General features: G+C 55.8%; 9 protein-coding genes across 9 annotated transcripts; 5 read left to right on the forward strand and 4 right to left on the reverse strand.

Moving 5' to 3' along the window:
- Positions 1 to 173: 173 nt before the first annotated feature.
- On the reverse strand, positions 174 to 1,618 carry IWZ02DRAFT_439790 (uncharacterized protein). The gene is made up of 3 exons (XM_066766798.1): positions 1,381 to 1,618; positions 790 to 1,325; positions 174 to 734 (listed from the first exon to the last, which is right to left on the reverse strand). Exons 1-3 carry the CDS (start codon positions 1,405 to 1,407, stop codon positions 641 to 643), a joined length of 657 nt encoding a protein of 218 aa, XP_066627243.1. The 5' UTR covers positions 1,408 to 1,618; the 3' UTR covers positions 174 to 640.
- A 337-nt stretch (positions 1,619 to 1,955) lies between these two features.
- Positions 1,956 to 3,945, reverse strand: IWZ02DRAFT_439792 (uncharacterized protein). The gene has a single exon (XM_066766799.1). The coding sequence runs from the start codon at positions 3,704 to 3,706 to the stop codon at positions 2,360 to 2,362; it is 1,347 nt and encodes a 448-aa protein (XP_066627244.1). The 5' UTR covers positions 3,707 to 3,945; the 3' UTR covers positions 1,956 to 2,359.
- Positions 3,946 to 7,390: 3,445 nt separating this feature from the next.
- On the forward strand, positions 7,391 to 9,396 carry IWZ02DRAFT_21655 (TATA element modulatory factor 1 DNA binding-domain-containing protein). Its single transcript, XM_066762750.1, has 3 exons — positions 7,391 to 7,930; positions 7,985 to 9,157; positions 9,208 to 9,396. The coding sequence occupies exons 1-3, from the start codon at positions 7,762 to 7,764 to the stop codon at positions 9,246 to 9,248; spliced, it is 1,383 nt and encodes a 460-aa protein (XP_066627245.1). The 5' UTR covers positions 7,391 to 7,761; the 3' UTR covers positions 9,249 to 9,396.
- A 1,124-nt stretch (positions 9,397 to 10,520) lies between these two features.
- On the reverse strand, positions 10,521 to 11,821 carry IWZ02DRAFT_504783 (ankyrin repeat-containing domain protein; the record flags this gene model as incomplete). Its single annotated transcript, XM_066770366.1, has 8 exons — positions 10,521 to 10,764; positions 10,815 to 10,927; positions 10,980 to 11,193; positions 11,270 to 11,283; positions 11,339 to 11,441; positions 11,500 to 11,628; positions 11,687 to 11,712; positions 11,767 to 11,821. 8 exons carry the CDS (start codon positions 11,819 to 11,821, stop codon positions 10,711 to 10,713), a joined length of 708 nt encoding a protein of 235 aa, XP_066627246.1. The 3' UTR covers positions 10,521 to 10,710.
- A 464-nt stretch (positions 11,822 to 12,285) lies between these two features.
- IWZ02DRAFT_368479 (putative metal-dependent hydrolase) lies at positions 12,286 to 13,272 on the forward strand (the record flags this gene model as incomplete). Its single annotated transcript, XM_066764381.1, has 1 exon — positions 12,286 to 13,272. The coding sequence occupies one exon, from the start codon at positions 12,286 to 12,288 to the stop codon at positions 13,270 to 13,272; it is 987 nt and encodes a 328-aa protein (XP_066627247.1).
- Positions 13,273 to 13,616: 344 nt separating this feature from the next.
- IWZ02DRAFT_353856 (uncharacterized protein) lies at positions 13,617 to 13,853 on the forward strand (the record flags this gene model as incomplete). Its single annotated transcript, XM_066764268.1, has 2 exons — positions 13,617 to 13,716; positions 13,765 to 13,853. Coding segments are annotated over 2 exons (189 nt in total), but the record flags the coding sequence as incomplete, so codon positions are not given.
- Positions 13,854 to 14,903: 1,050 nt separating this feature from the next.
- IWZ02DRAFT_362213 (uncharacterized protein) lies at positions 14,904 to 15,056 on the forward strand (the record flags this gene model as incomplete). Its single annotated transcript, XM_066764337.1, has 1 exon — positions 14,904 to 15,056. A coding segment is annotated over one exon (153 nt), but the record flags the coding sequence as incomplete, so codon positions are not given.
- A 7,637-nt stretch (positions 15,057 to 22,693) lies between these two features.
- IWZ02DRAFT_369964 (putative transcriptional elongation regulator Elc1/Elongin C) lies at positions 22,694 to 23,135 on the reverse strand (the record flags this gene model as incomplete). Its single annotated transcript, XM_066764475.1, has 2 exons — positions 22,694 to 22,917; positions 22,997 to 23,135. 2 exons carry the CDS (start codon positions 23,133 to 23,135, stop codon positions 22,694 to 22,696), a joined length of 363 nt encoding a protein of 120 aa, XP_066627250.1.
- A 206-nt stretch (positions 23,136 to 23,341) lies between these two features.
- Positions 23,342 to 24,507, forward strand: IWZ02DRAFT_369582 (uncharacterized protein; the record flags this gene model as incomplete). Its single annotated transcript, XM_066764443.1, has 3 exons — positions 23,342 to 24,035; positions 24,108 to 24,200; positions 24,350 to 24,507. 3 exons carry the CDS (start codon positions 23,342 to 23,344, stop codon positions 24,505 to 24,507), a joined length of 945 nt encoding a protein of 314 aa, XP_066627251.1.
- Positions 24,508 to 24,533: the final 26 nt, after the last annotated feature.

Here is a 24,533-nt window from a genome sequence, read left to right on the forward strand (position 1 = left end):
TGAGGCAGCACCATCATGTCGAGCCGTGTTGGATTTAGTCGCGTCAAGGACGAGAGGGGAGCCGCATCGAGGAACAAAGGCCATGGCTTTTTTTTTTTTTTTTTTTTTTTCCAGCGCCCACGTCAGGCGGGCCGGGGTAGACGGCCTTCCGCCCCAGCCTACTGGCCACGGCTGCACGCGCATGGTCAGTATGGATAAGCCAGTTCGAAGAGGATAAGCAAACCATGAGTCGTTGTTGTTGACATTGTCTAGGATGCATTACATGGTCATGTTGTAGGCGCCGTCGTCTGTCGGCCACTTGTTCCTCCACTTGTTCCACCACGTCGGATCTCTCCTGGCTACAGGTACAGCACGCCACACAACTGGAATGCTGCAGCCAGACCGGTCACACAGCTTCTGAGGTGTTGTGCTGCGCTGTGCCATCGCACCGTCGCTTGTAGCCATCCGCTTCACTCTGCCCATGACTTAGTCCTGCCCAACACCCCCATCTTGCCCATTCCCCGCCTTTGCATGTGCGCAGTCTTCATTTGCTGTCGGGAGTCGGTGAAGTCAAGCGGGCTCGTCCCGGACGGCTTGCTGAGGGGTGCTGGGACTGCCCTGCACCGTCTAGTTGCAATCACCCTGTCTTTGGTGGCGCCTTTCAAGCGAGTCGCTGCAGGTAACCTTGGGCAATAAGCCTTTCAACGTCGCCTTGCCGTACGTAGAACTGGCTGTTCTTGGTCAACGTGATGGCGCTGCCAACATTGATTGTGTCAGTACGCGCACCCTTGAAGCAGAACAAGCACTTGCCCGTATTCGGTTTGGATTTCCCCCGCGTCCTTCAGCACGCGCACGTCGATGAACAAGTCGCGCGGCGGTTCCAAGCTGCCCGTCAGATCAATGTCCGTCCACTGCCCTTTGTAGGCAGCCAGCAAGTCGCTGTACTGCCGAACATATTCCTCCTCCTCAGGGCTCAGGCTGCTAGTGTTTCCCATTTCCCCGCTCAAACCCTTGCCAGTTTGCTGCTGTTGCTGTTGCTGCTGCTGCATGAGCTGCTGCCGCTCCAGTACGTCGACGCCTGCCCAGCACATTTCTTCAAGCTTGTCTGACCGCACTCTGTGGTATGCCAACAGGCACCGTTTGTTGCGCCGCATTGCGAGATGGTCGACGAGCAGCGCACACGCCGTCGCAGGGTCTGCAGAGGGGTTGAAGAAGCCCGAAATGGACGACATGATGTCGTTGACATGTTGGTTGAGCTCGCGCACCTCGCGCGTCACGGCGCGCACAATCTCCGTCTGGTAGGGTGGTAGGTGGGCGAGCGACTGGGTACGTTTGGCATGTTGGACCTGCTGCGCGTCAGATGTGACATGCGGACGAGGCGAGTGATGGAGAGAAAATCACCAGCTTGTTGCCCAGCTCGCCGTACATGGTGATGGAATCGGGTCGGTCGTGGGCGTGTTCTGAGGGCGCGAATCCTCGGGGATTGGAACGGACCGTGGGTCCCGACGGCTGCCGGCAGTGGAGATCCCTGATCGCCTTACGAGATCTTCCTGCCCCATTGGGACGTTACCTCTTCGACCTCTATCAAGCGTCCAAAACACCAAAAATGGTGGCAGAAGCATTGTTGCTGTCCTCCCACTTTTGTGCCATTTCATCGCTCTGCCGCGACCTCCTGAAACAAGTCCCAATGTGCACACGTGCCTGTAGTACAACTCGCTGCGGAGGACCCCTCTCCTGCCAACGCCCCCAACAACAAGGGTCGTGTTTGTTCTTCCAGCCACTTGTGTTGGCTTCCCTTCAATCTTCTCTTGTCGTGGTCTCGGAAGACGTCTTTGTCGCCGCCGCCAATCTTTGATCCATACCTCACGCCCTCTCCCCGTTGAAGCCGCCACATACAAAAGACTGCCCCCCTCGTTAGTCTTTTCATTTACTCTCGTCGAAACCTTCCTGTTGGACTTCGCCTGTACACTCAGAAGTCGGACATGGATTAGGTCTACCGCGACTCTACAAAGCCACCAAAGCCACCCACACAAACCCTCAACCATATCGTTCCCCGTCACCATGCCTTTTTACAATAAAATAAGCCAACCAGTACAAGAGAGGCCAAGAAAAGAAACGGCAACAATAAAATATGAAGAATGAGGGTCGGTGAGCACCAAAGCAGAAGCAGAAGACGAGCGTAGCCAAGAACCCACTGACGCAAATAAGCCAATCAGCCGCCACCGCTGGCAGGCCAAAACAGTATACAGACAGCCTCTCCACAAGTTATCTCCATCGCGGATTGTATCCTGACGCCGTTTGCTGTCGAATTCCGCAAGGCTTTCTTGGCGAGAACACCAAAAGTCCCAACGCCCCAAGGCCGAAAGAATCATCCTCGCTGTCAGTTTCCTTGCGTCGCCTCGTCCACCCACTTGTCGAACTCACTTCCAGACTCCAATGGCATCAGGACTGAGTCGACCTGCCAGTCGGCAGATCTGGCACCTCCGTTCGTACCGCTAGCTCCAGCGTGCAAAGCGCCAGTCGCGTCCCCCACATATCCAGCAATATCGTCGTCCGTGCCGTATAACGCTGTGTGAAAACCGGTACCGTCGTCATGCGCGAATGGGTGCTCAGTAGTGCTGGCGTAAGCCAGCAGCATGGGGTCCACCTGGGCTGGGTCATGCGGACCAGTTGTGCCCGCCACGTTGCCTGACCCAGACCCAAAGGACATTTGAAGAAGATCGTGGTGCTGGCCGCATCCAGGAAGCCCCAGTACCGATTGTGAAACCATGTGCTGAGGCTGCAGCAGCTGCTGGTGCTGTTGCATTTGCGGTTGTTGGTGTGCCGCAAAGTGTCGTGGGTAACCAGTCGCGCGGAAGTTGTTTGCAGCATGCTCCATGCGGTGTAGTCGAACATCTTCGACGCCAGAGGCTCCATGTGGCTGAACAGATGTTTGGTAATACTGGTTATGGCCAAGGTCATTGGAGCCTAAGGCCATTGGCAGCGGGCGGCCTTCATTGGTCGCCTCCCAGCTCGACTTGTTGATGCCATGGTCGTTTGGGCCAAAGTTGTGGTCGTCAAAGGCGGGTTGGCGCCTCGTACGATCAACACGGACACGGCGTGATGGCGCCCATTCTGCGTCAGGATCGTCCACATCGCTGGCTTGACTGCCGGCCTCATCGTCAGAGTGAAAGCCTTTGCGCTTGCGCGCCGTCGACGCAGACTTGCTGGGGCAGAACTTGTATTCAGGATGCGCCTTCTGGTGGTTTAGTCGCTCAATCCTGGCCAGTTCGTTGTAGTGTTCCCTGATTTCAGGTGGCTCCATTGGCCAGCTCTCGCCGGAGACCGAAGACACAACCTGGTGGTTATTCTGCAGACACCAGATCTTCGTGCGATCGGCATACGCTGACCGATACAGCATGAACGAGTTCATCGGCCTTGTAATGTAGCCGTGACGCTTCGCAACCTCTTCTCTGCGGACCGCTTCTGACCTCTTGACCCATTCTTCCATATTTTTGACAGGTATTTCGTCGTAATCCTTGGTCAAAACGCTCAGTGGTGCCGTGAGCTTCGGCGTCTTGACCTTGGTCTTGTTTTCCGGCTTCTTCTTCGGCTTCGATGGACGCGGTTTTGAGGTTGGAGAGGCAGTGCGGGCCGCCGAGGTACCACTCCTGGTCCTCCGACCAGCGTCGCTCGCAGTGGCTGACCTTGGAGTTGGCGGAGTATGCGAATGTATGCCCTGTTGCATGTACTGCAGCGCGTCGTCAGCGAATCTCCAGGCCGTTCAAAACGACATAGCACTCACGGGAATCTGGTGGTAAATTTGGCCCTCATTGTAGTAGGTTTGACTCGATGTGCCATAGCCGTCGTCCTGAAAGAGCCGGTTAGTTGCCAAAATACCCGCAATCGAAAACATTGTCTTCATTGTCGGTGATGTTGAGTTGGTCAAATTGTGGGGGGTTGTGTACCTGGTTGCAATAGAAAGGGTGGCTTACAATAGAAATACCCAGGCCAACGTCGCCGCGATGGTCATGAGGTGGCTCTGGGTACTGATTGATGGCGTACTGTGGGCTCAAGTATGGGTCACCAGAGTGCTGCTGGTGCATAATTGGAGTAGGAGACCCAAAGACGGAGTATGACTGAGAGTGTCCATACGGCGAGTCGTCCAAGTCATGCTTGAAAGAGGTGTTGGCATTTTGCTGGGCCAGCTGACGAAGGTCATAGTGCTGCTCAGAAGGTCCGCTGGGCGGTGTTGGGGGATGACGCTGGACCATCGATTCCGTTTTCAACATGATACGTCAAAATTCGTGCCGTACGAAGCCGCCGATGGCCTTCAAGAAAATCGCCAAAAAGAAAAGGCTGTGCGCCCCTGACAAGTCAGTCAAGGCTGAGAGAAGAGGCGACTGCTGTGCCTTTGCCTTCGAGGCGTACAAGGCTTTCCGTGTTTCACTGTTCCGAATCTCGCGATGGATGACGTCGAATACTGCTCGATGGTTGAATCACGAAGGCCGTATGAACAGTCTCGACTTGGATCAGCCAATCTTCCGCGCGATAGTCTTCTGGAAGAAGACTCTAGATCAAAGATGGACTCCTGGCCAAAGTGTCGTGGAAATCAATTGGCCTAGTTGCATTAGTGAATGATTCTCCCATAAGTTCTGCACTGCAAAGGGTTTGTAGCTGACGGATCGTTGCAGCAGCAGACTGTGGGAATTCTTTGAGACGAACCAGTTGCAAGTACCCGCTGTGACTGTGCGTTGTTGGCTCTGGCGAGCATGCGAGAGGACTGGGATTCCACAGAAATCACTCGCAGAGGCACGGCGCGGCTCCGGGCGTGGCGAGCGGACGCCGTCTTAGAGCTCGTTCTTTGTTGCGGAAGCCGGAGCGCGGGCAAGCAAACGGGGGCAAATTGGCTGGTAGATTTGGCAGCAGTTCCTCTTTGTCTGAGTCTGGTGAGTACCCCGGGCAGTTATTTGTAGCGGAGGCGAGGTTCAAGGTTGACCGCATACGTATCAGATCAGAGGCTGGTCAACTGAGAACGGACAGCCAATGAGGACCGGATTCGTAGAGGCGAAGACCACAGCCCAAGATGGCCTCTTGGTGGCTGCTTTGGGAAGATAGCTCAGGATTGAAGTCTCGAGAGATTTTGAGGACTCAAGAAGTGGAGAGGGGAGAGAGATGGCACCCGCCACGCGCGGACGTTGCTTGGACGGCCTGAAATGGAACGAAAACGGTCAAACAAACCAAATGTCCAGGCAGAGTAGGATATCAGTAGTACAGGCAAGGCTTCGAGGGCTTCGCATTCCATCTACCAGTTATCAATTTACCAGTCTCTGTCCACCACGACGCCAAGTCGCTACGCGCCTTGGTTGGACCGAAAGCAGTATGTTTCGCGGCCATGGTATGCGCGGCACCACTTGCAAAGCTCTAGAGCTGCCTCCCCGACTCAATGGCACAGGCGCAAGTCCGTTTGAAGAATGACTGTCTCACACTGGGACTGGCAGGGATGTGCCAACGCCGCGGGTGACTAAGCTTAGCAGCATATTGAACCTGCAGCTGTGTTAAGGGCCGCGATACTGAGACAGGATCCAGTGTCACGGCTGCGAGGGCCTCTCCCAGTGGATGCGGGCTATGGCCCCGCCCTTCCAACCGGCCAGCCGTGGCTGTAGTAGAGGCGTCAAGGCCGTCATGCCCACAGACGGCGACGAGTTTTCACACTGCGCAGTTCACAGCTGAGCCGCATCGGGCACTTTGCAGGCGCCTTGGGCATGTTTTTGCCTGATGCAGGGTTCGGTTGCTTCCGGACGATGCGAGAGACGGCGCATGCGCGCGGCCGATTGGCGCTGCGCCGTCAAGCGGTGACGGGGAGGTGGGCGCTGCGGCGTCCCTACGCAATGCGGCTGTCCGACTCTTGGATGCGCCCTCCTTTGGCGTTCAACTTGTTATGCGGAACCACTGGAAGCAGAGCGTATCCCAGGAATTAGATGACGAGTCTGCTGTGATGGCACATTCGGTCAGCAAGATATCACACCAACAAATCTTCCGATTGTTGTAGCACAGATTCTTCAATTGGCAAGGGTGGTAGCTCCACAGAAACTAGAGATGCGGAGATGGGCGACGATCAGTGATGAATAGCCGCAAGCATGCTGAGATGGTGGCCCAAGATGCGAAAACGTTCGCTTGGAGACTCACAATGCCACATGACTCGATTGAGCCCTATGAACAAAGGGGGTTTAGGGCAATTACCTGAGCACTTGTGCAAAGGTTAATTCGTAGGTTGTCAGGCTGAGTTGGTGAATGGGGCGTCTCGGTGAGAGTTCCGACTCGAAGCCATGAAGCAAATGTTCCAAAGTCGAATGTGCTTTCGTTCAGAACACGGCCATGACCTTGGCCCGGAAGGGATTGATAGGACCCTTACCATCATTTGCTTCCTGGACAAACCTCAGCCAGCACTGTCGAGAAGCCAACGGGAAGGGCGACACGAAAGTGACGCCAGGAGTTGGCACTGCCCTGTAGCACTTCTAAACTCCCACACGAGGACGCTGGCGGCGGTCACTCCGAGAGAGCCTAGCACGCCAGTCTCCCTTGACAGTGCAATGTCAATGATGGCTCAGTAGTCTTCAGGGTGGGATGCCGGTCCCCAGAATTCGCGATCCATCCAACACTGGCCAAAAGCTGCCAGGAGGCTACACGCAAATCCACCGGACCAAGTGGACGTGACGCAACACTTTACCCTTTCTTCACAGCAGGGGCGCGCCTGCGGAGACTGGGAAGGTGAAGGTGTCGTCGATCCAAGGCCGGTTGAAGGACGCAGAGGCGTCGCGGAGTCGTACAAAGACTCTCGGGAGATGAAGATTCGCAAGGATCAGGCGCAACTCGGCGGATGGAGCACGTGTGATGTCTGCACAGGAGCGGTGGCGCTCAGGAGGACCAGGTCGACGAGTAGAGATCCCTTTGGTGCACGCAGACATGCACTGGAAATGAACCAGAAAAGTTGGTTCCTCGTTCCACCTTGGCCATTTAGACATTTTGCCAAGCTCATTCTTCAAGGGACGCCAGTGCATGCTGCAAGGTACACGGCGTCTGCCCAGCCGTGACGATGGTGTTCTGCAGCGCCTGCTGGTCGCTAGGAGGATGGATCCATTCCTCGTGGGCTCAAGTCTGCATAAGGACGCTCATCCGACTCGACTTTGACAACGGTCAAGCCACGGCCAGCAAAACCAGGTCCATCGCAACGACGGCAGCTCGAAGAGTGCGGCGAGACAAGGACCCAAATGAGACGAGTGGTGGGTGGGTGATTCACACACAGGATTCCGCGGCAGGAGAGGCGACTGAGACAGTCTGGTTGCGCGGATGGCGACGTATCAGGCCAGATCCGACGCGTGCACGCCGTGACACGGTGGCGGGCGCAGCCGAAGGTCGACGGTCGGCCAGGGATTCAAGAGGGGGCTGTACATGTCGTCGCGATAGAGTTCATGGGCGGAGCATCATTCTTCCCGTGGTGAAGACTGGAGCACGGCGACGGGGATGGTTAGATTCGTGTTGGGGATTGCGCGTTAGCGGGCCAGGAGCCCTTGCAGTGGGTTGCGTAACTACCAACGCACCGTACCTTTCCCCAGCTGGTAGTTCAGGCCACTCAAGCTCTTCCTATTGCACCTCACATCGCTCAACCATCCCGCGCCTTCACGTCCTCCGTCTGTCCCTCCCGCATGCTTGCCGTGCCGACGACCTGCACCACACTCCCTTGTCCACCGCCCTAGCCGTCCGAGCAATGACTCTGCCGAACCCAAGTCGTTACACTGCAGCATGAGCGCGCCGCCAAAGCCCAAACAATCCACCAAGTGGGGTGGCTTCCTGTCCAGCGCTGTTGCAGGCCTCGAGTCGCGCCTCGACACCATACTGGCCGAGGATGACCAGGCCTCGGCGCGCAGCAGGGCTGAGGAGGCCGCCTTGAAGAAGGCCGCTTATGAGCAAGGTAGCCCGCCGTGAGCTGTCTGCGCTGCGCACTGCGTGCTGAATACTTTCGTAGCCCTCAATCGGAACCCCTCTCGCACAGGGAATAAAGCGAATGACCGTCTCCAGGAGCGACTGGCGAAAGCCGTCAAGGAGCAGCGGTCACGGTCTTCCTCCGAGTTGCCCTCCCGCACAGCTTCTCCCAGTCTCGCCGAGACTTCACGAACCAGTGTAGATTCGCGCACCTCGGACGCGCCGACGCCTGCGATCAAGGAAACAGCGAAACTTTCCGATGAAGTCGCGGAGCGGATGGCCGCCGACGAATCGAAGGACGACGACGCCGCAACGATCCCGGACATAGCAATCGAAGATGACGTGCTGGAGCAAGACGACGCCTCGACACCACATGAAGCTCTCCAATCCGATCCTTCCATTATACCAATCTCACGACCCGATATCCCTCAGAAACCACAATCTGCCGTCCCAAATTTCACAGAAGAAGCCGAAGACGCAGCTGCCCTCCGCGAAGCTTACGAAGAGCTCTCCAAGACGCACCGCGAGGAAATCACCGCAAACCTCGAGCGAATAGATGCACTCCAAGCAAAGCTCGAGTACCTGGCTAGCCAAGCGGCTACCTCCGCTCGCTCCGCCGCCGACGATAGTGAGGCTGGGTCAGTGGATCGGAAGCTGGCGGAAAAGGATGAGCAGATAGCGCTGCTGATGGAAGAGGGCCAGGCACTATCAAAAAAGGAATTGAACTACTTGAATACGATCAAAAAGTTGCGCGCCAAAGTTGGAGAGGATGAAAAAGCCATTGCTGACCTACGACGGCGATTGGCCAAGGCCGAGGGAAGCGTCAGCGATGTTGCAGACCGAGCAAAGAGGGCTGAAGCGCAAGCCAAGGCCACAGAGAGCAAGGTGAAACAGCTTGAAAAAGCGGAGAAGGAAAAGAGATCCTTGAAAGCTGAGCGAGACGAAGCCATCCGCCAAGTGGAGGAGCTCAAAAGACAGCTGGTCGCAGCCAATGACAGGGCTGACGAGGCAGAGAAAAAAGCACAAAGAAATGCTGGTGAGGATGCTAAACGACGTGTTGCTGAATTGCAGGACGAGCTCTCCGACGCTAGGATAGAGAAGAAGCTGGCGGAGGACCGGGCAAGGAAAGAAGCACAGGATGTCAAAGATGAGGCCGCACGGCAAAGTGAGCGGGCCAAGATCGTCGAGAATGAGCTCCGTGGAGAGATTGGGGTAAGTACGCCATGTTGGTGATGTTGATCAAGCAAAGCACTGACACGTCTCCAGAATCTCGAAACGAAGCTCGAAGTCCTCCGCTCTCGCACTGAAGAGGTGTCCTCAGCTGCTTCAGGTGACTCTCAAATCAAGCTACTCCGGCAAATCGAAACCCTCCAAACCCAGTATGCTCTCGCCAGCGAAAATTGGCAAGGCATTGAAAGCAGCCTCACGTCGCGAGTGGTGGCATTAGGGAAGGAACGGGATGAGTTGGCGAAGCGAGAGAGCGAGGTTAGGCGCCGCGCACGAGAAGCCAACTCGAAAAGCAGAAAACTGGAAGATGAGCTGGACAGCACAGGTGAACGGGCGAGGGCGCTGGAGCACGAGCTTAGCCAGCAAAAGACCGCAATGGCGGATCTTCAGGCCAAAGTCAAGCAAGCCGACAAGGAACTCGAGGCAACTAATGCGAAACTCGAGCAGCGCAAGAAGATCTGGGACACTGAGCTGCAGCAAAGGCTCGATGAAGAAAGGTCAAAGTTGCGCAACGTAATGCAGGCTGCGCTACAATCGCCAATCAGCCCGGAAGCGCCCCTACCGCATCTCCTGGGCCCACAGACACCATCGACACAGGGTGGGACTTTCAGTCGGAAACAGTCATCACCTGCAGGAGATGGGGGTATTCACAGTCGCCGCAACATCAGCAGAAATGTATCATCGGAGCTCCTCCTTTCTCTGGAGCACCAGTCCCCAGGAAGCGGCCGGCGCACGTCCAATTTTGCCCAACGCCCACCGGGTGTCCCCCCCTCGATTCGCCAAGAGTCTTCTTCGTCAGTGGCTCGTCTCAACGGCTCCAAGAATGTTCCAAGTCCTCCTTCGATCCACCCAATTGAGCCCGAAGAAGACTTTGAGCGCACATCATCTCCGCACCGTACAGTTGCCGACATGATTTCCGTCTCGACCGTGGGCGCAGGACCGTCGGTCCAGCTCGTCGAACGTATGAGTGCCGCAGTGCGCCGTCTCGAGTCGGAGAAAGCCGTATCCAAAGAGGAAATGGCGCGTCTGGCGGTGCAGCGAGACGAGGCGCGCGAAGAGGTCGTTGCTTTGATGCGCGAGATTGAGACCAAGCGAGCGGCGGATCAAAAGGTGGAGAGGCTCCAGAAGGAGCTCAAAGAGCTGAATGACCGGTACGAGACGACGCTCGAAATGCTGGGCGAGAAGAGCGAACAGGTCGAAGAGCTGAAGAACGACGTCGAGGACCTCAAGAAGATCTACAAGGATCTGGTTGAGAGGACCATGAAGTGAGGCAGTTGGGAACATTGGACAAAAGGGATGATCAACGAGCTGGGGCTCTGCAACATCTCAACTTATTGATTGACGAATTTATGGTATCTCCGGGGAACCAAGGGTTGCTTCTCTTGTTTGTATCTATCTGTGACGAGGTCGGGTATATCATGGTTCATGTCAAGTCATGCCTACCGCAAATGGTGCCAGTGAGTCGTCGTTCTCAACATCGACGCCATCAAGAGTGTGGGCTTTTCCAGGCTCCCGGGTCGCGCAGGAGCGAGGTGCATCTACCTATGAAAGCTCAATGCCTTCCAGTTCGGCGTTGTGGATTACGTATTTTGCAATCTGTTCAATTAGCGTCGCAAACCGCCGGTGGTGCTCGGGTCGAACGATACCTTTGCGTCAGGGGCCAGCGCGATGGCGGTCGCGCCGTCGGTGTTCTTTTTGTCCGGTTCTGCGCCAGCTTTGAGCAATTCGACCGCCGCGTCACCGTGGCCCTCGGCAACAGCTTCGGCGCGTTAGCGAAGAAGAGGTGAAGTGGCGGATGGTTTCTTGCTCACCGTGGTGCAGCGCAGTCATGCCGTCAATGTCAGTCGCGTTCACCGGGCTCTTAGCCTCCAATAGTAATTTGATCAGGGGTACCGAACCAACGGCAGCAGCCCGGTGCAGGGGTAGCTGGCCACGCTTGTCCTTGACGCGCGCCGAAGCCTTATTTTCGACAAGCTTGCGGGCTATGTCGAGATTGCTTTTGGAGGCTGTGAAATGGAGCGCCGTCTGTCGCAGTGTCATTGGCGGGGCGTTTGCGACGTGTGTGCGCCGCGGGGGGGCGGGCGCGAGAGGAGGCTCGTACATTACCGTTGTTGTCTGCCGCAACGCTGGTCAGTTGGTGCGCGTCAGAGCTCGAGCATGGTTGGCATACTCTTGATATTCACATCTGCACCGCGCGAGATGAGCAGGTCGACGAGCTCGTCTGAGTCCTTGAGGCTCGCGGCCATCATGAGCGGCGTCCAGCCCGAACCGTCCTGCAGCACACATAGTCTTAGCGTGCGGAAGCGTCGGTTTCCCCGTGGCACAAAGTACCTGCTCATCGACGTCGAAGTTTTTGGTCTGCACGAACAAGCGGACTATGGGCATGTGGTTGTAGGACACGGCCCAGTGGATAGGGAGGCGGTCATCGTCGTCTCTGCGGTTGGCGAGCTTTGGATTTGCCTGCGATTGCGGGGTTGAGCGGTTGGGGGATGTTGTTTGGAACCATGGCAAGGCATACGTTCAACAGCGACTCGACTACCACGGCTGGGGGTTGAAGGTTAGCGGGTGCAGAAGAGCGAATGTTGGGAGCGTGCGTACTCTTGCCTTCACGACAGGCTTCGTGGATGGCAAAGCGAGCGTCGTCGGTCGCCATGGTGGAGTGAGCTGGAAGGCGATGGTGGAGAGTTGGCGGCGGCGCATGAATCGGAGGCGCGCATGGAGCTGGGTGGGAGCTGGTGGACATGGAGCAGCGGTCGGGCATGCCCCTCACTGCACACTCACCCCTTGACCCCCCTACCAGACTTCCTCGGTGCACACCCACCTCTCTCCCCCTCTTTGTGCCGTCCGTCCTGTCTCCTCGTCGCCGGTTCCTGTCCTGTCCTATCCTGTCCTGTCCTGTCCTGTCCTGTCCTGTGCTGTCCTGGGGTTTCCTTCCCTTTCCTTTCCTCTTCTCTCCTGTCCTCTGCCCTCCTGCTCTACTTCCCTCCTCTCTCACTCTCTCACACACTCTTTCTCTTTCTCTCTTTTTCTCTCCATACTGCTCCCGTCCCGTTTGCATGTCTTGCGCAGGTTCCCGTCTCCACCAAGGGCGCTCGCACAAGAGTCGCCTCCGCCAACATGATTCCGCTCATCGCCCTCGAGGAACACTTTCAAGACGCGCGCCTGCTCCCTGAGTCGTCGCCGCACGATGCGCGCCCTCCGCCTTTCCCAAAGCCCATCATGGATCGCCTCTATTCGCTCGGCGACGACCGTCTCGACGACATGGACCGCAACAACATCGCCCTCCAGGTCCTGTCCCACACCCCCGTCAATCCCACTCCTGACATGTCACGCGCCGTAAATGACCGCCTGGCCTCCATCACCAAACGCCACCCCTCACGCTATGCCGGCTTTGCCCTGCTTCCCCTGCGCGAACCCCAACAAGCCGCCAAGGAGCTCAAACGCTGTGTCCGCGAGCTCGGCTTCGTTGGCGCCCTGATCAGCAACCACTGCAATGGCCACTTTTATGATGGCCCCAAGTTCTGGCCCCTCTTTGCGGCTGCCCAGGACCTCGACGTGCCCATTTACCTTCACCCCACCTTGCCGACTGATGAGACCAAGCAAGCTCTCTACGATGGAGAATATCCAGAACCCATTGCCCAGCTCCTTGGTTCTTTCGGCTGGGGATGGCACAGCGAAACTGGACTTCACATCCTGCGCCTATTTGCTGCCGGCGTCTTTGATTGCTTTCCTAGATTGAAAATCATCATTGGCCACATGGGCGAAATGCTCCCCTTCCAGCTGGATCGCATCATCGACGTCACCTCAAGCATCAAGGATTCCGAGTGGAGTGGCCGCGAGTTCGACCTCAGCCATGTCTGGAAAAACAACATCTGGATCACCACGTCTGGAATGTTTTCATTGGCGCCAATGGCCTGCCTGTTGCGCGTCACAACCATCGACAAGATCATGCTCAGCGTCGACTACCCATTTTCCAAGAACAAACAAGCCAGGGCTTTTGTTGAAGAATTAGCTCAAAGCAACCTTGTCAGCCGCTGGGAACTCGAGTCTATCGCCTACAGGAACGCGCAAAACTTGCTGCGTATTCCTGCCGTGCAGGAGTGAGTTTTGCCCCTTGCTCGAACCCTGGTCCCCCTCTTTCCCCCCTTGACTTGTGTCCACCATTTCGGCATAAATTTGCCCAAAGCCAAGGCTTTTGGAATTTAACAACATGTGTCAATAGGGCACCGGCAGTGCGCTCTCCGGCGAGAAATCAGCCTCAGCCAACACCCAATACCCCCAACCAAGTCGGAACCAAGCGCTCTCGATCAACAGAAGATGAAAACGAACCCAATGTCAGCAAGTGAGTAATGAATGTGACCCAATAGCCTCAGTCACTGGAACTCTAACGCCGCTTCAGACGAGTGGAGCGATCCGTCTTGCTTGAGACACCCAACATTACACCTGCCATGCAAAGAGCTGTCCGGAAAGAAGAAAGGCGTAAATGTCAGTTCTGTGACCGCGTGTTTAGCAGGGTGGAACACAAAGTCAGGCACGAAAAGACGACGCGTAAGTATTGCGTCCTGCCACAAGTCCATCACGTGCTTACAAGTCTAGACATGGGTGAACGTCCTCACAAGTGCTCCCACTGCTCCAAAGCTTTCTCCAGAAGCGACAACCTGCTCCAGCACTATCGCACCGTGCATGGCTTGGATGGCGGTCCGCCGCACAACGGGGAGCGATCGCGCGGTGGCCGACGAAAAACAAAAGGCACGCATGCAAACAGCCCTGAAATAGACGGTTACGCTGGAAACGATGAACACGGCTATATCCACCACTCGGATGAGCTTTCGCCCGGCATTGATTCGAACTCGAATCCACGTTCTCCGGGACAAGACTCGCTCGAGCTGGATCGATTGGCAGGAAATGATCCCGATCAACCGGAAGATCAAGAGTCAGAATATGAGCAGGTTGAGAAGGTTGACGAAGACGTGGAAGACCAAGACCAAATGGATCTCAAGCCAGACGTCAACGCGGAAGGTTCGTCCTCAATACGCCATCCCCAAGTCGTCTGTTACAGGTGTAACGAGTCCATCACCCAGACTCCGCTCCGGGATCGGGATAACCGCCCAATATGTGAAAGCTGCCTCGATAAACTGCCCGAAAGTCTTTCAAGTCTGGAAGCAAGCACAGCGAAACTTCAATGCCGAAACTGCTTCGCAAAGAAAACGTCCAAGTGGCGCAAAGATGGGAATGGACATGTTGCTTGCAGCGCCTGCTATCTCTATTTCCGAAAACATAAGAAGAACAGACCTCGAGAATTGCAGGATCTGAAAGACATGAAAAGCTGCTACTACTGCAACACATATCTCGGCTTTGTGCCGCCCACGTTGGACGAGGATGGTCGTACTCGATGCGAATCATGCTTGGGCCCAGCTCAAAGATCTGTTTTGAGAGGTGGTTCAAGTGCAGCTGAGCTTCGAGTGATAGACAAGCCTGATCTATCGGGCAATCGACCATCTCAATCCGGTTCTCTTCTATCCCGTTCACAAGGTAGCGGCTGGCAAGCCATTAATCGGAATACTTCTGCAGAGCCCGCCGCTCATCATTTCCTGCAGCGCGCCTCACCACCAGGGCCAGGCAAGAAAAGTCAGAGTGAGCCAGTCGAAAAGCGTCCCAGGGACATTGGCTCTGCAAAAAAGGGCTCGCAAGACACGGCATCGCTCGGATGTCAAGAGGAGGAATCTTATGATCATTCTTGTTCCAATTGCCAAACTGCAGATACTTCAGTGTGGCAGTTTGACGTAGTCGGCAGGCGCGTTTGCAATGCTTGTTACCAATATCACGAGATTCACGGTGTCAATCGTCCGCCGTATCTGAGAAGGGAGCATGTCTTGGAGAGGAGTCAATCCAGAGCACGAGATCAAAGTCACCGTCCTATGGCCGTGGGCAAAGCTGCACAAGAAGCTTCTCCAGAACAGGAACCATCTTCAGCCGTCAACGAAGCTTCTGCAATGCAATCTGAGGCGGAACCTGCAAACTTGGAAGACGTCCAAGATGACAGCAGCGGCGAAGAGAAACATGCAACTGCAGGCGGCACAGCCGGTGAGGAGATGCACAAGAAAACGAGGAGTACTCCAAGAGAGCAAACCGGCAAAGACACTGATGACGCGTGTAAAGCGAGAAACGTCAATGATGAGGATGACAAAGACTAGGCCGCCTACCTTTTGATCGAAGGAGAGATTTGCTCCACTACCGGCACAGGTCCACCATTAATTTGGCATTCTTTGATTTTTGGTGGCTCACGGGGGAGCATGATTCACGAGATTTATTTCAGCTTCATTCTTTACTTTTCTTCACCTTTCAACTGTCGAGCACTTCTTTTCATGGCAGATCAGCACCTGGTCTGTCCAAGCTTCCGGCGCATTCTCGACATCTGGCTGGAGTCTCTCTGCGCATGCTCAAAGGTTGGGCCATATGGTTGCATTCCCGAATACAGATAGTTGATGGCTTCATTGCTTAGCATGCTCGCCGCTATCAAGTACGACTGCTTCGCAACATGCAGCACACGTGGGTGCATTAGCTGCGGCTGTGGTTGCTACTATGTCAAAAGCCCTTCCTTCGGCGTTACTGCAGTGTAGCTGTCGTGGTGCTTTTCCTTTCGTCTCGTGACCTTTTGCCTGTTCTGCTGCCATCTGCTTTGGGTTTCCGGCAAGCACCCTGTCACAAAGTGGCTCCGACCCGTTGTCGACCAAGCCTTGCCAGGTTGCGCAGTCCAGTTTCCCTGTGTCTGTCCTTCGCGGTTAAGTGCCGAGACCAAAACAAAACAACGCGTATGCGCGTACACTGTCCGCGTGTATAGGTACGGAACTTAATCTACACACGAGCAGCGAAAGAACAAGCAACTGCACGCCTACCCAAGGTAATCAATGCTACAGCAGGCGTCTTCCTAGCCACACCAACAACCCCGCACCTCACAATCTATCCAACCATCTATCAATGCCGTCCACCCTCCCCGAATCGTCCCCGCCTCTTGCCGTTCCCTACCGCGGCGGATCCAGTGCCTGAGCACATAGGCCGGCTAGCGGGTTGACAACGTCGGATCTCTGACACTTTGCAACTATCCACCAACGCCATCATCAGCGGCAGCCGAAGCAGCAACGACACCCGCTCGACCGACCTTGTTCCTCTCTTCCCCTCCCGTACGCCGACGTATTGACTCGCCATGATCAACCTCGAGCTTGGAGCCAAATTGGGCGGCACGCTTCATTAACATCGACGATGTCTCGAGCCTGAACATGGTTACTTGCTTGTGCCTGGCCGTCCTGTCGCCTTGCCCCGCATGTACTTTGACGAGCCAAGAAGCTCGCGCGTGCGTGGGCCAGGTCGGGCCATGCAAGACGAAGTCGTGAGCCGGGTCAGGTCAGGTCAGGTCAGGTCGCGTGCGCGGTTCGTCGTACCGCATCGTGTCGCAGCTGCCTCGCAGCGCAGCGCATGGCATGGCATGGCATTGAAATTCGCATCGCACCGTACCGCTGTGACTGAGACGTCAGTCAGTGGTGGTTCTCGCAGCAATTTGGCTCAGCCTGACTCGTATCTTCTGCTGTCGTGAGCTGGGTTATGGATTCCTCGCCGGGCCTCGAACGCTCCGTTTGCTCTGTCCCCTCTTGGATGACTGGTCTTTTTTCTACCTCTCCTTCGCAGTGACTCAGACGACAGCTGCTACAGGTTTGTCATGTGTGATGACGATGGCTACAGTAGAGAGAACTACCATGGCCGCTGTACTTTGTCTGCATCAAATTGCTGACTGTCTCCCGCTGCTTTCTTTAGCGATTCACTGCATCACAAGTTCGCGGGCACAAAGGCGTGAGGTTTTGAATGACCTACCTAGCTGCTCCAGCTGGCATATTGGGGACCAATGCCAGACGAAATAGCGTCAAGATTCAATGTGGTTGCATGGGACAGGCGGCGACTGAAAGCAATTGCCAGCTTAAACCCGGGGCTAACCTAGATTGGACGGGTAGGAGGGGAGCGAGGGCCGGGCGGGCGGATTCGGTGCCTAGGTACCGGCTCACTGACATTTCTAGATCCCTTCGATCCAGCCAGTCAACAGTTTTCAGTGTGCTTGAACGATGTTGGTAAGCTGGAGCTGCTGAACCTTCGTCGCCTCTTCTCATGATTTCTCTCCTTCCCGTTTTCTGGGAGAACGCTCTGCCGAACTGGGATCGAGCTGGACGCGTGCGCGCCCGAAGAAGTGCTCCCAACAGTCGTTTAAGGCTGCAGCTGGGATAACAAGCTGAGGGAGACCAAGCATGCACTCTCTGCAGTGGCAGACCAGATGTTCAGCTCAGTCCAATTCGGCAAAGCGCGGCGGCCGGTTCGTCATTCAGGTACAGAACCATTAGTGCCGGCAGCGGTAGCGGTAACGGTAGGCAATAGTGTCTTTCACGGCTCTGTCTGCCCTGGATGAACCGCCCTCTGTGCGCGCGAGAGCCCCAATTCCTGCTTTGCACCAGTGCCACCGCGCAATTCCAGTGCCTTCGCGAGTGAGGCGGCGGTACTGGCTCACGGTTCAGGCTATTGGCCCAACCATCAGCAGTGCATATTAGACTCCTCCCACTGTCACTGGATGACAGCAAGACAGTCTCTAGGCACACAAGACAGCAGGATAACACACGTGTCAGCCACACACTTACCAGCACCGCCGACGGCCGACGTCCATGTCGACGGAGACGGGAGCGATGCTATGTGCGATGACGACAGTTCAAGAAAACGTCGAATCTGCACATGTTGCCGCTGCTGCTGCGCCCGCCCCGCCGGCCGAGCTCCGCATCTCTGCAGGCCTGATCTCATCATCATGAACATCATCATGGTTGTCGTCGTCGTCGTTGTTGTCGTCGTCGTCGTCGTCGTCGTCGTCACCTCCATCATCGATTTTCCCATGCACAGCCTCGACTTGGAGAGGCTTGGCTGACGACATGCACACAACAAGCCGCCGTATGAATGCCGCCGCTCGGTCCCCTCGCGTCCGTTATCCGCCCGCGCTTCCCTGCCCTGTCAATTGTCCTTTGTCGGTCGTGTCTGGAGATGTGGTTGACGAATGGACTGGTGTGGTACCTGATCTGGCTTTCAATCGTGGGTCAGTTGGCAGTTTTGTTTGGTGCCGGCGGGTACCCACGATGACAGGTGCCCGGTTGACCCCGGATGCGGCGTTTGTTCTTTCGATAGGGCGAGATTGTGTGGAGCGGGCGGCGGAAGACGATGAGGGGCTACTGGTGAGCGAGGATAGTGTGAGCACTCATTGGTCTCGATTTTGGCTCCCTGACTATTGGTCGCTGTAGTGCGAGCAACATGGTTTTCTGTTGTCGATGATGTTTGTGAACTCGGTGAATTGCGCAATAAGTTACGTGGGCGGCAGCATGTGCGCGGCGCTGCGCGTGGAGCAGTACTTGCCAGAGCACGAATGAAATAGGGGAAGAATAACACGCACAACACATTCGGAGTATCCGGATGGGTATATTGTTGATTTTCGGGCTCAATTCATGGTGGGTGGGAAAGGGACATGATAGGCAAGTCAATACGACACCACCCACTTTCATCCCAAAGGCAACTGACCATGGCGCCACGACACTCCATGAAACTGCTCATTGCCGGGTCCAACCTCGCGATTATTCCTTCTTGGAACTATTCAGTACTTCTTGTCTTTCGAATCAAAGGGATCTTTATAACTCCGAAGTGACGCGAACGTGTGCTTAATCATACTAACTCTGCCATCCTGTCTTCAACCCTCCATTTCCAACGTCAGTAGCCGCTAGCAATTGCCTTCAAGCGAACAGTATTTAGAGAAGTTGTATGAGAAGACGTAACAAAAAAAAAAAAAATTCAAAGTATCCACACCCATGGCAAGCCGTAACGTACTGAAGAGCGGCGTGGGTAGGGGACAAAAGTTGAAGTGTAAGCACTCAGAATCCCGGTGCACTCCTCTCTTGGATTGATCAATACACAAACAAAGCACATTGACGAGCGGCCCAGACGGGGTCGCGTCAGCCGTGTTGGCAGTCAGTGTTCGGCCGGACGAGGAGACGGCCCGGGAACTCTTGGACAGCATCAAAGCCACTCGGGAGGTGCGGCGGGCGAGAAGGGAGGCCGTCCGACAATGAGAGACTGACGGTAACCAGCCTTGATGGTGGCCCATACTCAATTCTGTCGGCAGCAAATCCGAAAGCCATGAAGAGCCGGTAGCGCCGGGATCAAAAGGCGCGCGAAGGACCGACTAAGGCCCCAAAAGTCAAACACAATTGCAAAAAGGCAGTGCGCATCCTTTTCCGCGAGGCTATGGTCTTTGGATTTGAGCTTAGAATAGAGTTTTGGAGCTCGCGTCCGACAGGCGCGCGAAGGCGCAACGGTCAGCCGCCAGAGCGTGCAGGCGTGCAGTGCAAAACAAGATGGGTAGCGCCAACACCCTCAGCCGATAAGGCTGGGCATTTCGGGTTGCCATCAGGGGACGGGGACCCCCTGGTTGCGCATCATTTCAGTCGCTCCAGCCACCAGCCGCGCACGGCGGAGCCATTCATGGGGCCAGAACTGCTGTGGCTGGGATACGTGCCCAAGGATAACTGTAGGTAGCTGGTTGGGCCTGCCATGATCCATGGTCGTGGAGGTGAGCCAGGCGAGGCTGGCGGACGGGACGGTGGAGTACTAGGCAGCCCCCAGTTGTCCCGACAAACAACAATGGTGCGGGTTGAGATTTCGAAATGGCGCAGTCATCCAAGCCGTGCGTTGACGGGTGGCACCGTTGCAAGCACAGAGTCGGACGGCGTGCATTGGGTGCCTCAGTGCCTAGGTCGTTCCGCCGTCCCAGACGTCGTAAATAGATGTGCTGACATGTGCATGGTCGCTGATCTAGCACTGGGTCCACGCATGGCGCGGTCGGCCGACTATAGTGCATCCAATAAGACAGCCGGGAAGGTGGCGCCTGGCCTAGACATGCAACCAGTGGGTCGACTACTTGATCAACGTGGGGAAATAAGGCGCAACACAACGCTTGGCGAAGGGTGAAGCAGAAGTGGTTGAAAGTACTTCTTCGGTCGGAGTTCAAAGCGTTGCTGGGAGACAGCGGGGAAGATCGGACGTGTAACACGTGAGATGAGCCACGACAGATTCAAGTCGTGTGACGAGCGCCACGAAACATCGCTCGACCATGCTTCCACCAGATTCCGGGCGGGAGCGGACAAGTCCCCGGCAACGCACAAGAAAACGACTTGTTGATGTAGTACATGGCTCAAATGCAAAACGCGAACAACGGCAGGATGCAAGTACAACAGTGTCGGAGATGTCGCAAACGCCCGCTTTCCAAAAGTATCAACGACTAGAATGATCCAAGCTCTTTCATGGTGGTGAAGGTGACAACAATCTTTAATCGCGACTTGGGCTTCCAGCGTGGAGGTTCAACCGCCGCAGTCGTGTCTTGACAGCCGCAATTGGGCTGGTGGGGGATGTTGGACTCGAAGGAGGGCTGGATGGATTTGAGAGGGAGGAGCTCTTGCGGTTGTTGCTAGCGCTGCTGCGGCTGCTTGAGGAACTGCTGGCGCTGTAGCGGCCAAGAGCATTTTGCTGGGAGAAGAAGTCTGCGGCAGATGCGCGACGAGCTGTCTCAGCGAGGATATCTTCGAGGGAAATGTTGTAGCCCGGATGTGTTGGCTGTGTGTCGGCGTCGAGACACTCGACGAATTTGGAAGTAGCCATGATGGTGACGTAGAGAATGGAAGAGGTTATGATGGCGGAGAAGAGATGTGGACTGGACAGTGCTTGAGAGTAGAAGGTCGATCCGATCGGAAGAGTAATATTTAGATCTGGAATATTTTGGAAGATAGTTTAATCAAGGGGCCGGTGTGGGTGGGAGGACTGACTCAATATAACGTTGTCGGCAGGGTCGTGGGGCTTTTGAGTTGAGGTGCAGGCTGGCGGACCTGGACCTGGACCTGGACCTGGACCAAGCAGCCAACCCCAGACGCTCCGTCCCGCATGGTCCACCATCCCTACAACGACGCGCCGATCGAGCCCAGGTTGCGCCTCCCGCTAGCACTGACAGCCACGGACAGTAGCGCTCTCGTGAGCACGGCCTGGACGGCTTCTTCTTCTTCTTCTTCTTCTTCTTCTTCGTCTTCATCTTCATGTTGCGTAGACTCTGGTGATACCTATCTACATGTAGGTATCTACAGCTCAGGAATTGAACTGAAGGGAACATGGCTCCGACGTCATTGCCAGGGTCTGGCTGCGCCGATCTTGGCCGAGGCTCAGAAGAAGACGAACACGAGGACAAGGACGACCACAACCAACAAAACAAGATGCAGATGAAGCCAAACACAAAGCATATGCACATCAACTTTTGCCTGGCGACTAATCCCGAGCCCTGGCCGTCCTCATTCTCTACTGCACATGTTTCTACTCACTTACTCGTTGGCCAGTTGCACGCCTTTTTGTGCGTCGCCCGTTCCCTTCACTGCCCCATTTCCCGCTGCGTGCCGAGTGGGGTCTCTCTCCAAGCCCAATGACGACCTGAAGGCTGCTCCACCGTCGTCTGCCCGTCATCATCTGCCATTTGCAATATTTTTTTTTTTTTTAAATTTTTTTTCACTTGTTGCAGTGTAGCCGCAACTCTCCCTGACTCGCTCCGTCCCGCCGCCTACAGAGTTTGATTACATGAGCCTCAATCAAGACTTGGAAATTGCGGCGGCCCATCACCAACACATTGTAGACGCGCAACAACTGAGCGCCACCGTCTCTTGTCGACATGTCGTGATGCTGGCCAAGCCACCAAAGCCCGGCGTCCACGTACTACAGGGTCGCTCCATTTCCGCAGTTGTTGATTCGCCACTGCCAGCGTGGAAGCCTCCACATCAGCCTTTTGCCCTGGATATGCAGGGTCTTCAAGACGGCTGCCAGTTTCACCATCCGGTCCCCTTTCTCAGCCCCAGCCGACTGTTTGGAAACCGCGAACCTGGCGTCCACCTGCTGTACTTACAGTGCTGTACACCTCTGGTCCTACCCGCGGCCTTGGGGAAAAGCCGTCAATATGAGTCGATGGCTGCTGCATCCACGACACGCAAGCTCTTGTGTCCTGTGGAATAAGGTCCGATAGCCACAACCTGACGGCAATCAAACCGAATACTACTGGACAGTTTTTTGCTCTTGCATCTGCTGTAGACGCTCAACACACGGAGAAATGGTGGTGAACGTTATGCTAGCGATGCGGCACACGTATCATGTCGGTTTCCGCTCCTGCCTCTTGCATCGGAAAGTTTCAAAATTCACTGTAGTGGGAGCCAGAAGCCTATTTCAGCCATGCTTCAGCGCGCGTGGCGGCCAGAGCACAAAGCATTGAGGCTATAGCCTTCTCCCGCGGGCGCCATCTTACGCCTATCCGCTTGACAAAATCCATGCCGTGCTGTCTTGAGTGCTCGTTGGCCGGGCAGCTTCATCCTTGCAAGCAGTGCCTCGAAATAGCATCACCTTTCGTCATTACACTAGCTCTTGTCAGCATCCATCAACGACCTCGATTGGCGGGGCGAGGCTGATCACACAAACCATTGAGGTAGTCAGCGGCCATGAGCAGCTCCAAGCACAACTCCGGCGGAATGTCCATGTCCGACACGTCCTTGGCGTCCTGGTGCTTCTGGTTGTAGTAGAGGTACTCGCAAACCTTTTCGAGCACATTGCCATTGATGTTTTCGAATACGCAGCGGTTGCTTTTGGCTTCTTGGAAGTTGTCTGCAGAGCAAAGTGTGAGAAGACGCGTCTGTGTTCGGGGAGCGGCGAGGAATTTTTTCTGTCGGTGGGGAAAACGCACTGGTCGGGTCTAGCATGCGCTTGACAGCGCCCGAGACGCACGCCGCAGAGCGCAAGATGTTGAACTCGAAGCCATCGCGCGACACCAGCGTCACATAGTCCGTCTGCGAAGCACTGCTCTGCTCCTCAATATCCGCCATGGTAAAGACTGCGGCTGCGGTCGTCGAGAATCGGGCAGGCGAGATGCTGGAGTTGGGCGATGCGGGTGGATAGATGGCTCTCTGTGTCGGCGGTCGGCGGCCAGTGCATCACCTCGGGGCATACCTACCTGGCAGACGTCACTTTCACAGCTCCCGTCCGCCCGCTTCACTCACCATCAAACATCTTTCGCGACCGCCAAACCTCCATGCGTCGTTCAGCACTTCCTCGCCTGCAAACGCTCAAGACTTGCACCCATGGTCGCCAGCTCCATCATGACGAAAGCCATCGCCCATTGACTACCAACCGCCATCTGAGCATCTTCATCACCGGAGGCTCTCGCGGCATAGGCCTCGCCATTGCCAGACAATTCGCTCGTCATCCCAACGTCAACACTTGTATAATCGGGCGCGACGAAACCTCGCTCCGCTCCGCCGCTCAGTCCATTGCCGATTTGCATGCAACCCCGGCGAACGCACACCCTCCCTCCCCCGCGCGGGAGCGTGCAAGCAGCTACATCGTCGGCGACGTCACGAGCAGGGAATTTTGGCAATCCCTCGCTCGCGGGACCTTGTCTGTCACGGAAACATCGGGCAAATCCGCGCCAGCTGACCCCGCTGCGTGGGATGTTCTTGTTAACGCGGCAGGCGTCTCCAAGACGGCCATCTTTGTGCGCCAGAGCGCCGACGCCATCGACCACGTATTCCAAACAAATTTAATGGGTACGACGTGGGCATGCAAGTACATGATTCCTGGCATGATGAAAAGGCTGCGCCTCTTGCGCGAAGACGTTGAGCTTGACCATCACCCAGGAGCGTCCATCGTGAATGTAAGCAGCCTTCTCGGCGTCAAAGGCGGCGTTGGAAGTGCTGCCTATGCTGCCTCCAAGGCTGGTGTCTTGGGTCAGTATCCCTTCCGTACTTCTTGACGTGCAAGTCGCGCTGTTTGGGCGTCGACGGCTCACCTTTCGCCAGGTCTTACTCGAGCTCTGGCCGCTGAGTACGGTCCGCTCGGCCTACGAGTCAATGCACTAGTCCCAGGTTATGTTGAAACCGCCATGACCGATGGTACGTGGTGAAATCTTTTGCTTCTATCTGTTTGAATGGGTCCATTCCGGTCTTTGCCGGAATGATACCTGATGCCGACCTGCGTCTCGCAGATGGCATCGTCTCATCTTGTGAATCTGGGGGATGTTCTAATATACAAGAACTCGCAGCCATGGAGACCAAGGCTCATGATGCAGCTCGCGACTCCATTCCCTTGAAACGCTTTGCAACTGCCGACGAAATCGCTTCTGCCGCCGTCTTTCTCGTTACCAACCGGTACGCCAATAATTGCGTCCTCAACCTCGATGGTGGGTTGAGCGCCATGTAGGGCTTGGGCTGTCTCTAGGTGCTGTT

This window comes from Phyllosticta citriasiana, assembly GCF_038021145.1.
Source record: "Phyllosticta citriasiana strain CBS 120426 chromosome Unknown IWZ02scaffold_1, whole genome shotgun sequence".
In the NCBI taxonomy this organism is placed as follows: domain Eukaryota; kingdom Fungi; phylum Ascomycota; class Dothideomycetes; order Botryosphaeriales; family Phyllostictaceae; genus Phyllosticta; species Phyllosticta citriasiana.